Consider the following 14,710-nt stretch of genomic DNA (forward strand, 5'->3'; position numbering starts at 1 on the left):
TGGAGAACATATTGGTCACAGGCAAGTCATCTAGTGTCAAGGAGCACAGTGATTTGGCACATACCTCAAATGAAGTGTCCAGCTTGAGTACAATGTCCATGCCGGTGTAATTCTCTATGACATATGGAGTGAGAACCTCTCCAATTGCAGTTGATGGCTCCACCAAGTTGTAAGCATCATTGAAGGCCTGTGGAACAAAGAACATAGATTAATAACATTCTTTACTCGCCTTTGTCAATTTCACAATTAGGACCACACAAAAATATGTCACAAGAAATATTGGGGTAGAATTGGACCATATAAAATCATGGCAGACTTTACAAAGATAAAACATGAAATGGTCCAAAATGTGTACGTATATTTTTCTAGTTTTGTTTTCTAATCAGCAATCCCAAAACCCTTCCATGACACTCAACGAGACATTCCTGGGTTCCACCCCTAGTAGTTGCCTAGCAGATCACACATCACTAGCAATGGTAATCTGTTAGGCAGATGACTACAGGTGCATGTGTGTAGACAATCACCTTGCCCAGGTTGGTGAGCACCTCCAGACAGGCCTTGGACATGGTGAGCTGCATGGCATCAGTAGATTTGATGCTGACGCTCATCTTGGGCAGTGGCATCACCACACTGTCTTCAGCATCTTCTGCAGGCAATGGGGGAAGGTCATCATTCTGCACTACCTGGAACACACAAAGCACATTCATGTGTACTGACACTATCTACCATATATAATACCAGGGCTCGATTTTATAGATGTTAACCTCCTTGCACCAGGTGCAACCGAAGATAAACATCTAGCTGCACCAATTAAATATCAGTTGTATGCTGTATGTTAAAATTTCAGAGGTTTCAGTGCACATAAACATATTTCTGTGCTGTAGAAGCCATGAAACCCTAGCATGACAGAGACAGCTCATCTCTGTTTACAAAAGCTGTCACGGCCGAGAAATGTCCAAAAACACAGCTATTCAAAGTTTAGAAGAAAAATGAGCTTATAATGTTAGATTTATTGTGGATTTAGTTCTCAAAAATTGACTTGCACCTTATGCAAGGTAGACTCATAACTTGGTTGCACTTTCAATATTGGGTTGCACCAGTGTAGTTAACAAAGCACTAAATTGAGTTCTGAATACTCACACTATACAACATGCATGCTGAACAGAAAACAATAGGCTACTGGGTACAACAACCGAAGGCTAATGGGTCAACTGTGTACACTGCTGGGCAACAACTGCTGGCAACTGGGATGAATAACTGCTGCCTACTGGAAACATACTCCAATCTTGGATCAATGGCTTAAAGGGAATACATACAGCTCAGTGTTGTATATGACAATACCTGCCTTTCTATTTAACTTCTACGACAATGACAGTATAAATACCTCCAGTCCCAGCTCCCAACGACGGGGCTTTCCATCCTCCAGGAATGGCTCCACCAACGGCTCCCACACAGCAAGTTTCTCATTATAATATGCAACCTCAAGCTGCAGTGAGCTGTCCACTAACAGCTGAAAAAGACCAAGCTAGGACTCAGACAGGCAGCATAATCACAGAAGTGTAACAAAAACCTCAAAAATGTCATAGCAACATTACTTCCATCTCAACGTTAGTGTGAAAGTGTGAAACATGTGTGTCCCTCAACATCATTCTCAACGGACATATTGAGTGAGTGAGTTTAGTTTTAAGCTGTTTTGAGCAATATTCCAGCAATATTACGGCAGGGAACACCTGAAATGGGCTTCACATACTGTACCCATGTACTTGGACCCTCTCTATATGGACAGCACAGACAGAAACCTCTATCTGGCAAACTACACTGGTGTCTCCTCTACCATGACTACCCTGTGGCCATAAATCCTGCATTAGTGGACAGACCAGAATCTAGTACATGCAGGCCCTACCTTGGAGCTCCAGTCACGGACTTCAGCCTGGAATGATGACTCAACAATCAGTAGCGGCACCGTCCTATGGCCGACACCCCCTTCAAGCTTGATCACAAGGGATGGCAAATTCAGGATCAACTGTATAATACAAGCACAAAAGTTGAAACATCACATAAAAATCATCTGACTTATTCCTGACTTTTTGAAACATTTAACAGAATAATACCCTCACTATTTCAGTTTTGAGTATGATCATCTTGGATTATTGTTAGCATCAGGACCAGTTTGATTACTCTTTCATGTGCCATGTACTCACAAACATATATGGTTGACAGACGTTACCTGTTCTCCACGTGGCATGCCGACCTCCTCGGCAACCTCTCCGTTTGTGAGGACGGGTTCTGTCACTTCTGCTGCAAGGCCTTCCCCAACTGTAACAGTGAAAACATCATACAAGTTGTACACCAAATGTTCAGTGTCCATTACTCTGGCAGACCAGGAAACATTAGATCATGGACACTTTAGTTTCAGGAAAACATAGCTAGCCTTAGTTTCAAAACAAAGAAAGAATTTGAAAAACTGATGATTGATGCTAATTCCACATAACAATGTCTGAGAGCAGTTAATGAACTGCTGTAAAAAAAACAGAATATCATATATACCGCGAAGTTAGAACACAATGTGTGATAATATTGTAGATTAATTAAACAGTGGTATCTTCAACAGGTGAGTAATAAAAACATTTCAGAGCTGAGCGGTGAGACCACGTACTGGACTTGAGGTACCAGAAGTTGCACTCTTCCACTTTCTTTACCGTCCACAGGGCAGCTGGTACCGGCTCTCTGGTTGGACCTTCTTCCTCTGTCTATAAACAGCATATTATTACTCATAAACACAACAGAGTTAAGCGAATCACATATATAACATTTAGGTCCAGGTCAAGAACAGGTACATATGTGTCAGAAAACACATGTCTTATATGCATAATGAACCTGGGTAAATATGTGTGAGGACAGTGGCATACTAACGGGTTTGGTGGCAAATCCTTGATACACAGCAAACATCTACATGCATGAATCTGGGAATGTGTGTGAGGATGGTGACATACTCAGTGTTGCGGAAAATCCCTGATATACGGCAAACATCTACATGCATGTATTTGGGTAAACATGTACGAGGATAGTGGTACACTCACAGGTTTGGTGGCAAATCCTGCTGATATAGCAGCCATGGTCGAGATGATGGCTGGAGAGATATTGAGAACTAAGTCAGTGATGTTGATATCCATATGGTGATCCTTCCCATAGGGCGCACTGCTAATGAAGGAGATGTCACAAGGCTGCAGCACCTGCACAACATAAACTGCATCGTCAATACAAGTCCCACGGCTGCAGCAGCAACTGCACAACATACAACTACATCCTCAATACGTCATACTGATGCAACACCAGCACAACTTACAAGTCAGACTGACAACAACACAACTGACAACTGAGCTTCTGGAGAAGCATAAAAAAGATATTCCATACTTATGGATGCCAACTTCTTGTTTATTCTGGGCTTTTCCTACTCCCTGATAGGTTCTATTTTGTTTTCCCCCAAGAACATGGCCTAATGGATTAACAACATGAGTGTTGAGTCACTGTTGACAACGGTAAAGGAGACTACCCTACCAAAACATACTAAAAGTATGGAAATAGCCAAATCACATATGTAGCTTGCGGAACAGTGCAACAGTAGGTAGGCAATACTATATAAGCTCACAGCAGTTTCTGTTCAAGCTTATTTCCACCCATAGAGAGCTGTGAAGTCAAGAGAGACTGTCCTCCCTACCTCTGTCAGTGGCTTGTCTCTCTTGCTGAAGACACAGGAGATGATTTGGAGTCTCTTGATGTTGGCCTGCATTGACTGGACGTCTGGGGTGTTGCGTAGCTTGAACATCAGGCCCAACTAGAACACCAACACAGCACTTGGCATACACTTTACATACTGCTGTATTCAGGCATGGCATATTCCGAGTCAACATGAGTCAAGGCTGGTTCATCCTCAAGATAATAGCATCAGGATTGATGCAAAAAATGCCACTATAGTTTTATTCTTTCCTTGTAGAGTGAGGACTGAGGTAAAACAGAGTGAGGACTGAGGTAATATAGTCATGACTGTGGTAATATTGTGATGACTGAGGTAATACAGTGAGTACTGAGGTAATATAGTCATGATTGACGTAATATAGAGTGAGGACTCAGGTAGTATAGTCATGATTGAGGTAATATAGAGTGAGGGCTGGGGTAATATAGTCCTGACTGAGGTAATATAGAGTGAGGACTGAAGTAATAGTCATGATTGAGGTAACACAGTCACAATTAAGTTGACAAAGATTGAGGACTGAGGTCATACAGTCAGGACTGAGGTAGTATAGAGTGAGGACTGATGTAGTACATAGTCCAGATTGAGGCAATACAGAGTGAGGATTACGGCAATATGGTCAGGACTGATGCAAAGCTGAAGCAGAAAATTATGGCAAAATTGAGGCGATCTCATCAACATTGAAGAAGACTGACATCAGACTGAGTCAAGAATAACAGAAGTATCAAGTAAAGATTGATGCCATGACTGAACCAAGATTGAGCATACAGCATCAGGGCTGAGGCAAGACAAGCTTAATACAGAAACAAGGCATTATCATCAATAGTGATACAATATTGGCCTGACAGAGAGTTAAAACAGGCAAGTGCAAGGCAGAGAGATTAAGCATATGTAGTATACTCACTGATCTTGTGTCAAACTTTGTGACCAAAGGAGTAGAAGAGACAGGTAATCAGACAGTTAGAAAGACAGTGACGTACAAAGAGGTGATGTAGTTAGAGAAGGAGCTTTTATAGACAGGGTAGATGATAAAGAGGTTGAGAAAGAGGTTATGAAGACAGGGAGGTCAACAAAGAGGTTACATTTGACAGGGAGGTTGACCAAACATTTGTGTAGACAGGGAGATCAAAAAAGAGGTTGTGTAGAGAGAAAGGTGGACAAGAGGTTATACAGACTGGGAGGTTGACCAAATGTTTGTGTAGACAGGGAGGTCAACAAGAGTCATCAGAAGATGACATATCCCCTGGCCCCCACATATTTGAAAGCACAAATCATCTGACAGTTACTTAATGTTTTTTTACACTTAGTTTCAATTGTTTCCATGGAAATCAAGAAAAATATAAAAGCCATATATCTGTACACAGATAGGCACCACTTCAATATCCTCCATTATGAGAAACCAGGAAACCAGGAAAAAAATAAATCACAAAAACCTGTAAATAGCAAAAGGCACCACTTTAGGTTTTGATTGATATATCTAACAAGTTTTGCAGAAAAACATTGAAAAGTTTTTGAGTTCTGCACCAGAAACAAAGCCCATCCCTCCATTTTGAGACTAAATCTGAAATGCTTCCATGGAAACTAAGAAAATAATAAATCACAAAAACCCGTAAACTGCAAAAGGCACTGCTTCCGATACTGATTGATATATCTACCAAGTTTTGCAGAAAAATATTGAACAGTTTTTGAGTTCTGCTCCGGAAACGAATCCCCCTGCATTACATGCCGGGGGAATAACAAAGATTTGTGTAGAGAGAAAGGTGGACAAAGAGGTTATACAGACAGGGAGGCTGACAAAAAGTTTGTGTAGACAAGGAGGTCAACAAAGAGGTTGTGTAGAAAGAAAGGTGGACAAAGAGGTTATACAGACAGGGAGGTTGACAAAAAAGAGACTCCTACTGTGGTTCCCCAATCTAACTACACTGAAAATGAACCATAACTCACATTCAACATCAGAGCATTGCTGTTTGTGTTCTTCTGGTCTTCTACTAAGATAATGTCAGGCTTCTCTATCTCCAGTGTGACCGTCATCTCACTGGTTGGTGGCACTGGCTTGGCTGCTGCAGCCGGGGCTGTTGGAGGTGCAGCAGTGGTTGAAGATGCTGCAAGTAGATGGTACAAGCTTGTAAACACAATTCACAAACTGTCAGGAAATTTCAGTGGTTTTTTTTCCTTCTACACTACTGGTTTGAAAATCCTGTTACTTCTTTTTCTGAAGCAAACTGTATATGAGTTTTGAAGTCTCTGAAGAGTGTACATGTAGACATTTCCTGCTGCTGAAAACGTCCTGTCCCTTGTAACAATCTGTCATATGATCCCATACTACTTCTTCTGTAGCAAAAACTGAATATATACTAGGCACATAAAGAAACTGTGCATACAAAAATTTAAAATCTAAATTTATCAAACCTGTGTACACACATAAGGATTTAAACTCAGAGATTAGTGACAACATGCATGCATGTGCCACATTCCTTGACATCAGTGGTTTCGTCCTCGAGACAAGCAATACATTGTTGCACGTGCACTCCGGGAAAGAGAAACTGAGCAAATGAATGCCACACAATACTGTCTACTCTCACTTTGGAAAGCTCAAACCCCTGCCCTTGCAATCGTTGAAAAAACTAAACGGCTATTGAAACGCACAGCATGCCAAGGCTAACATCTGCACGTCATGAGGCCAATGGGATGGTCCCTGGGAGAACAACAACAAGTGGCTGCACATTTCCACTGCCACATGCTGGACGTCCATGTGTAACGACGCCAAGACAAGACAGATGAATAAAGGTGACCCATCTTCGCCACAGGTTTCAGACTGCAGTGATGACTGCCCAAACCATCCCAGGACTTTGCCGTATTCTCCCTAACACAGTGCAACAACGTTTATGTCATCACGGGATCAGATCATGACATCCTGCCATATGACCTATCCTGACCAAACATCATCCACAAGCTTGCTGAATATGGTGCCGAAATCACGTCTGCAGACCCTTGTTTGGGTGGAGAAATGTTGTTTTCACAGTTGAGTCTAGGTTTCACATTTTCCATAGAGATGGACGCCAACTTGCCTATAGACGTGTGGGAGAACGTTATGCACAGGCCTGTGTCTTGGAGAGGAATCGCTTTGGTGGCCATTCCTTGATGATTTGGGGTGGCATAACAGCATGCCAAAGAACTCCTTTGGTGATTGTTCCGGGCAACTTTAATCTGGTGTGGGCTACAGGGATCAGATTCTTCGACCTGTGGCAGTTCCTTTTCTGCAGCGTCATGGCCCTTTGTTAACATTCCAACAGGACAATGCCCTCCCTCATAGTGGAAGGGTTGCTATGGACTTCTGGCAACACCACAACGATGACTTAATGCCTTGTCTCCTCGATAGAGCATGTTTCGGATGAGATGGATCAATGTCTACGCTATCTTCCTTATCTGCCATATAACGTCCTTGACCTTGCAACAGAACTGGCATGACATCCCACAAAATTTCATTGCATGTTTGATAGGCTCTATATGTCATTGATGCACTGCGATTCTCAATGCTGATACTGAACATAGCCGTTATTGAACTTGTGACATGGTTGTGGACGTCATTGTGATTGACTTGTTATGGTCTCATGATCCCTCCATTAAAGTTTATGTGTACCTCTGATAATATGTTCACAATGCACAGTTTCTTGATGTGGCTAGTGTATTTCCCCCAAGGAAAACAAAACAAACACAAAACCTTTTTAGGTCTCTTTCTCATGCACGCATGCACGCACATACATACATAACTACAGGTAATGGAAACATGGCTTCCTTGGCGTTCTCACCTTTCTGTACGTCTGTAGTGGTGGCCGACCCAGCAGGCGGGGCAGGCATGCCCTTGGTGAAGAAGTCACCCAGTGTCATTAGGAACTCCACGCACACACACACATGAAGGCTGCTCATCTTCACATCAACTGCAACACACATACTCCGTCTCCATACAATGTAACTCAACATAGTGCCTTAGTGAAACACTGCATTTCCACTGTCATGTACTTGAGAACAAAGTACAACGGTTACACAATACAAGGCATTGCTATTGTCATAAGAGAATCAGTGAATGTTTGGTACAGTAGTGGGTACTTTTGACAGTTGTTTGGGACAGATAGTTGTGGGTACTTGTGACAGTTGTTTGGGACAGATAGTAGTAGGTAACTGAGACAGTTATTTGGGACACACAGTAGTGGGTACTTGTGACAGTTGTTTAGGACATATCGTAGTGGATAGTTGGGACAATTGTTTGGGACAGACATGGGACCAGTTCCTTGCACAGAAATATAACAACAAACTGACAATGTTTTCAGTGCACACTGCAACACTAACTGTTCTTATCCTGGGTGGCGTTCTGTGTGAAGTTGACGTCAATCATGTTGGCGGTGTGTGAGGCCGTCTGAGATGTTGTACTTCTCTGTATCATCCTGCAATAGCAACAGGCAGATCAGGCAATGTCAACATGCTGTCACTCCTCCACCACACAGAGAGTAACATACAACCTGGCTTACAGCAAGAACACAACTCGTGTATGTGGACCATTGAATGCATGTTAGCACTTACAGAGTCTTCTCTTGAACTAGGTGATGGGTACCACAGTGCCCCTTATATCATTCACCTTGTAAATACATCATAATAAGCTGACATAGAATGATCAGTCTACTCATGAACCTGTCTTTACATGTAGAATAGAGTGATGAGTGGTGTGATATAACTCTCCCATTGGCAGTCAAGACACATACATCTGCATGGGTACTTACATGCTACGTAACCAGCAATAGTACATTTTTCATGGCATATCCAGAACACAATGCGTATGGAGAAACCATTGACTGATATAATGATATATGATCATATGAAAGTGATTACAGATGTATCGCACTGTCAACAAACAGGCATGGGTCAAGATGTACTACATCCAGCACTACAAGAGACATAAGTCTCTCAACATGTTTAGAGAATGAAAATTTCAAGGATGAGATGTACAACCCTCCACCGCAAAGAAAAACATGAAATGAGACTAGTTATGGTTACTGCTACAAGAGAGCCTGACACACTAATTCACATCTACCGACACAGTTCACACACCATACATACTCAATGAGACAAACAAATCTCACATCCTTTGACTCACAGATCTCACATTCCCTGACACATAGGTCTTACAAACTCACATTCCCTGACACAATTCTCACACTCACTGACACCCAGATCTCACAAACTCACACTCCCTGACACACAGGTCTCACTCTCCCTGACACCCAGGTCTCACACTACCTGACACCCAGGTCTCATTCTTGCTGACATACAGGTCTCGCAAACTCATTCTCCTTGACACGTTTCATAGTACCTGACACACAGGCCTCACTCTCTCTGACACACAGATCTCAATGCCTCACACACAGGTCTGGCACTCAAAGAGACTCAGGTGTCACTCTCCCTTACACACAGGTCTCACACACCCTGACAAACATGTCTAACTCTTCCGGACACACAGATCTTGCTGCCAGACAAACAGGACTGGCACTCCCGAGACTCAGGTGTCACTCTCCCTGACACACAGGTCTCACGCTCCCTGAGACTCAGGTCTAATGCTCTCTGACATACAGGTCTCACACTCCCTGACACACACGTCTCACACTACCTGACACACAGGTCTCACACTCCCTGACACACAGGTCTCACACTCCCTGACACACACGTCTCACACTACCTGACACACAGATCCAACAAAACTCACACAGAGGTCAAACATCACCGCTCATGAGAAATGAAGCTACTGCAAATGAGTGACATGAACTGTCTGAAGCAAGATGAATATACCTTCAAATATGCACTATCTGTGCTTTTGAGCAGCACAATTCAAAAGCGTAAAGAATGTCTTGAACTGATCACCTGACTGACAACATTAGTCTGGAACTGATTATGAACAGTAGTCATGCTGTAAGGTGACTATGTACCTGATGATGACTTCAGTTTTCTATTGGTATACACTCTGTGTGCACTTATGATTAGAAATCAAACATAAATATTTCCAAATTTGAGATAGCTGTCACCCAAAGTAGGTGTGGGTGACTGTAGTTATGTAGTTTTGTGACATGATGTGACATCCTGCCAATATTAGCGAAGTGAATGCAATAATTATTAGTTGGTTTCATGTTTAGCACCACACTCAGCAATATTCTAGCCAAATGGTGGATGTTTGTAAATAGTTGAGTGTGGACCAGACAATACAGTGATCAACAGCACAAGCATTATCCACACAACTGGGATACGATCATATGGGTGAACGAAGTCAGCGTGTCTGTTAGGTGCCGTATACTCATGTATTACTACGTTTTCATATATTCATGTCCGTGAATCATGTATCAATGGGAGCAATAAAAAAAACAAAGTCTGGGAGGTAGATGTACTTTGAATTATGTCCTGGTGTGTAATGATGGAAATCACTTACATTATAGAAGATGATTTAGCTAGATCCAAAAATTATTTCTTTCAAATGTGTCTGTGTGGATAACGCTGTTTGATCTCCTAAGGTTCTGTTGCTCACCTACGTCAAACACCTATGTGCTGTGCTGTCATGAAACAGATCAGTCAGGCTCCTTAGAAAATTTGAAAAAATGAAAATTGAGATAGCAAGAAGTCTGACTTGTGGACCTAAGCCACATCATCACCGTACGCAGATACTCATGTTCCATCTTGAAAACATTACTAGATGAGTGTTTAAAATAACTAAACATGCATGAAAGTAGTTGCTGCAGATACACCTAACTGCTGACATCAAAGAAATAAATAAGTTTAAGTTCACATCCTCCTGGCACTGTGAGGACTGTGCTGGAGACAGCTTTCAGGACAATGTTATTTTAACTGAGTCAACTTTTGAAAACACATTGTATTTCAGTACTGAACAGACAAAATACAATCTTCAGAACATTGTAAAGGATTATCAGTCAAGGACCTTGATGTTGGCTGTGTCTGGCAGTGCCAGCAGAGGGTACTGTCTTCATGTCAGCAAGAAGGGCTCGTGCAGGGAGAGCAGACTGGCTATAAGAGGGTACTACAGAGGCATAACTGTTCCATGGTGTACAAGATTGTGGTGGAACTGTAGGAACTAGATAAACACACCCTTAGACTGAGGGGTGTCAACATGCTCACTTACCACAAGAGCCTAGTGGGGTAAAGTGAACACACATATTAATCAGGTGACAAACTGAACATGATGTTGCCACATTCAATACAACTCCCACATGTGCTGCTCTCCATTCACAGGAAGCTGACGTCTGCTCATTGTGTGGTAAACCTCATATCAGTTTAACAATTCAATAATCAAGTCATTAAACATTGCTTGCAGACCGTTGCTTGCAGCCAACACACATGATTACCAATTAAAAGAGGGTTCCTTTTAATTAGAAATTGTCACATATCTGCATGTAGCTAGGATGACCCTGAATAACAGTAGTGTGTCATCAGAGTGATCCCTAAGATCTTTCAGATCACTCAGTAATGTACATGATCTGACCCAAATCAATGAATCTAATATCTTTTTATTTTGCTTTGTTTGGTCTCAAAAGGTGATATCAAAAACTTGGAAACAACTAAAAGCTGACAATCTCCTATGCTCTAGCCATGTTTCAATGCTTACACTACTAAAATCTGTCAAAATCTGTGGGTATGTCAGACTGAATGTGGCAATATCTAACACAAAATATTGTGAAATCTAGACTGTTCTGAAAAGTGCAACACTTCAACAAAATGTAGGACAATAATTTTTGTAACATTCTTGTAACACAACTGTTGGGATTGAAAACTACGACATTGAAAAAACTTTCCAGCAAAATCATGCATGAGTGTTACCTGGGACACACAAACAGTTACTTGTTACACTGACTTCCTCATTTCAGTTACTCTGTACATTACATTAGAGTAGCACCATATCAAATTACCAATATGAGATTACAGCCTACCTTGATATGCCCTTCTGACTCTGTGGTCGCTGGTCGTCCAATATGGTGTCTCGAAGGATCACCTTGGTAACCATGGAAGTGTCTGACATCATGCTGCCATCCAGGGCAAACATCATCAGTGCCACCTTGCCGAGGGCCTTGATGGCCTCACGCTGACACACTCCAGTGGTCTGGGGGAATAGATTCATCAATCCATCAGGCAGGCAGGTATTGTTATATGTATTGTTAATTGTGGACAAGGAATCCATTTCAACAAGTGAGAGTAACACTAGACTGTTGTAACTTCTATAGTATAACACAAACTTACGACAGCTGCAGAGCTATGATCATTTTAGACATTAGACATTAAACAATATTTAAATACTTTCAAAGGAATTTCTTTTTGATCACAGACATGTTTGATTAGCATTATTAGAAGCTGGTGAGTAATAAGAGAGTAAGATTCTCTATGGATAACAACGTCTTCATTACACATGATGCAACGTTTCGGTATGGATCCTTATACCGTTGTCAAGCAAGAGTGGAGTCATACAGCAGAGAACAGACTTCTATACATGAACAGGGATAAAGCAATAACAACATGTAGGCATGTAGGTATGAATCAAAGAGAGGGGGTGGGGGTTGGGATTAACAACAACAACAATGCATGGTAGTAATGATGTGACAATAAGAGGAAGCCAATGGTGGCTGTAGCCGAAGCAAAGTGTTCATGGCTGATAGGCTAATTAGTAATGATGGCTGGTGAGCTCTAATCTGTTATTCTATTAGTTCATTGTATGCAGTTGGGATGAGATATCCCTGATGTCTGTTGATTGAGGGCTTGTGTCTCCTGATTTGAACTGCTTCTGCCAGTTTTCTTTGGGTCAAGTCCTTGTGGTTTTGGGATAATATCTCTACATTGTCCCAAATTATGCAGTGATTGGGACATTTGATGATGTGGTTGGACATATTGCTGATTTTCGATCTGATTTGGTTGTAGATGATAAGTGTTCTTTGATTCTAGTGTCTATGGGCCGGGAGGTTTCACCTACATATGCCTCGCCACAGTCGCAGTTGATTTTGTAGACGACACCTTTTGGGAGCTTCCACCACTGGCTTCCTCTTATTGTCACATCATTACTACCATCTATTGTTGTTGTTGTTAATCCCCTACTTTGATTAATACCTACATGTTGTTATTGCTTTATCCCTGTTCATGTTTATAAGTGGGTTCTGTGCTGTATTACTCCACTCTTGCTTGACAACAGTATACCAAAACGTCGCATCATGTGTAATAAAGGAGTTGTTATCCATAAAGAATCTTACCCTCTTATTTGATCACAGAGCTTGACAAAAATACAAATGCGTAACAACATAAGTTATGAAATTACTAAAAACACAAAAGCAGATGTATGTGTATTTATAATAATTGAATGAATATGATGGTAACTGGCCATTCAACAATACTCTGAGGTGTAAATCATGTGTGAGCTTGTTTAGTCTTTGTGATTGGCACTGTGTAGCTACGGCCACAAGGTAAAAGCTTATGCTCTAGATTTACAAAATGGGTTAGGTCACTAGATTTTTTCAGAGACTTAAAGTACTTACCACTGATAGTAAAGTGAAAAATTATTGAAGGTGAGCCGATCTATTTCACTAGCTGTATTTACAATTTTGCTAAGTTTTGATTTGTTTTTGACTGAAAGAGACTTGAACCAGCACTGAAGAGAACAAGTCAGTATACTCTGAATAGAAGTGGCATAAAACATCATAGATTGGGAAATGGGACCAAGGATTATGGGTCGTGGACAAAACAGTTTGACAGTAGGGAAAGATCCCTACACTCTGGCAGTTCTAACAGGTTCATCAACATGCTGGCAGTTACATCAGCTAGTAAAGGTACATTTGTCAGTTGTGTTTATGCTAAATATCATACCATGGCAGGCAAACATATAGTCTCACACACTGGGTAATCACACCTTAAACCCCTGGTACAAGGTGGGAAACAGATATCTCTTATCGACATCAGTTATCTTTAGTTCTCATCTTGTCTTTCTCTCAAATATTCTGGGTTAAGATCACTGCATTTGACAGCTGTTCAGTTTCTAGACAATATAATCACATCATTTCATACACATTGGTGAAATGTTTAGGATTTGCAAGCAAGTAACAGGAGACAACATTCCATTGAGCAGCCAATCACAAACAAGTATATAACTGAGGGGAAATACGGAGTTGTGTCCAATTACTATCACACCAACTCCTGAACATGTAGTGGTATGTTTGTAAATGGTATATTGTTAGCTTTTAAATGATCATTACAGTCAACGTATATAAAGTAAATTAATAACCTAAGCCTAAATATTGAATAACCTACAACTAAATATGTAATATTCATTTTCCTTAAATACTTGGGCTAACTTCAGCACTTGCACAAACCTACTAATTCATAGGAAAGCTTTGATAGGTCAGCCTTGTCATTGTCTATAGATTTATGGGTATTGTCACTTGGGCAGTCACAGACTTGGCCTAGGGACTTGAACTTGATTAGGGTTTTACTGTTTCCTGGGGTCACATGATCGTTTTATTCATGTGGGGGTCATGGTTGCAAACATTTGCTATCAGTCAGCCTACTTCTCCCGTCTGGCAGTGAGCATGTTTCTTCAGCACAAAATCACATAGGGTAAGTTCATTCATTACTTTATCTAGAATCTTAGGTTTGGTTGTTATGTATTTTAGTATTGTTATATATATGTAGTATCTTAGCTAGAAGTGTAGCCACCTGATCCCATTAGTCGCCTCTTACGACAAGCATAGTCACCTTTTATGGCAAGCATGGGTTGCTGAAGGCCTATTCTATCTCGGGACCTTCACGGGTTATTATATTGTAAGGTAGTGTCTATTCAACTTACTTGTGTATTTAACAGAGGTATATGCTGAGTATTTCATCTGATACATACATGTATATATGTAAATAGGTTAGCAGTATTCTATGTATCAT

The 14,710-nt window shown here is 41.2% G+C and overlaps 1 protein-coding gene across 4 annotated transcripts in view; it reads right to left on the bottom strand.

Annotated features, from left to right (window-relative positions):
• LOC137260215 (intermembrane lipid transfer protein VPS13A-like) overlaps positions 1–14,710 on the bottom strand; it is a 106,475-nt gene that overhangs the window by 33,330 nt on the left and 58,435 nt on the right. For all 4 annotated transcript variants that reach the window (XM_067797909.1, XM_067797911.1, XM_067797908.1 and 1 more), the window contains exons 38-49: positions 11,731–11,900; positions 8,099–8,193; positions 7,561–7,689; positions 5,696–5,853; positions 3,719–3,835; positions 3,081–3,233; positions 2,657–2,750; positions 2,228–2,316; positions 1,904–2,023; positions 1,385–1,510; positions 525–683; positions 65–187 (exon numbers count right to left, since the gene is read on the bottom strand). In XM_067797909.1, the coding sequence (XP_067654010.1) occupies positions 65–187; positions 525–683; positions 1,385–1,510; positions 1,904–2,023; positions 2,228–2,316; positions 2,657–2,750; positions 3,081–3,233; positions 3,719–3,835; positions 5,696–5,853; positions 7,561–7,689; positions 8,099–8,193; positions 11,731–11,900 (1,533 nt within the window). The remainder of the gene's footprint in view (positions 1–64; positions 188–524; positions 684–1,384; positions 1,511–1,903; positions 2,024–2,227; positions 2,317–2,656; positions 2,751–3,080; positions 3,234–3,718; positions 3,836–5,695; positions 5,854–7,560; positions 7,690–8,098; positions 8,194–11,730; positions 11,901–14,710) is intronic.

The sequence above is a fragment of the Haliotis asinina genome, chromosome 13 (genome assembly GCF_037392515.1).
Source record: "Haliotis asinina isolate JCU_RB_2024 chromosome 13, JCU_Hal_asi_v2, whole genome shotgun sequence".
In the NCBI taxonomy this organism is placed as follows: Eukaryota; Metazoa; Mollusca; class Gastropoda; order Lepetellida; family Haliotidae; genus Haliotis; species Haliotis asinina.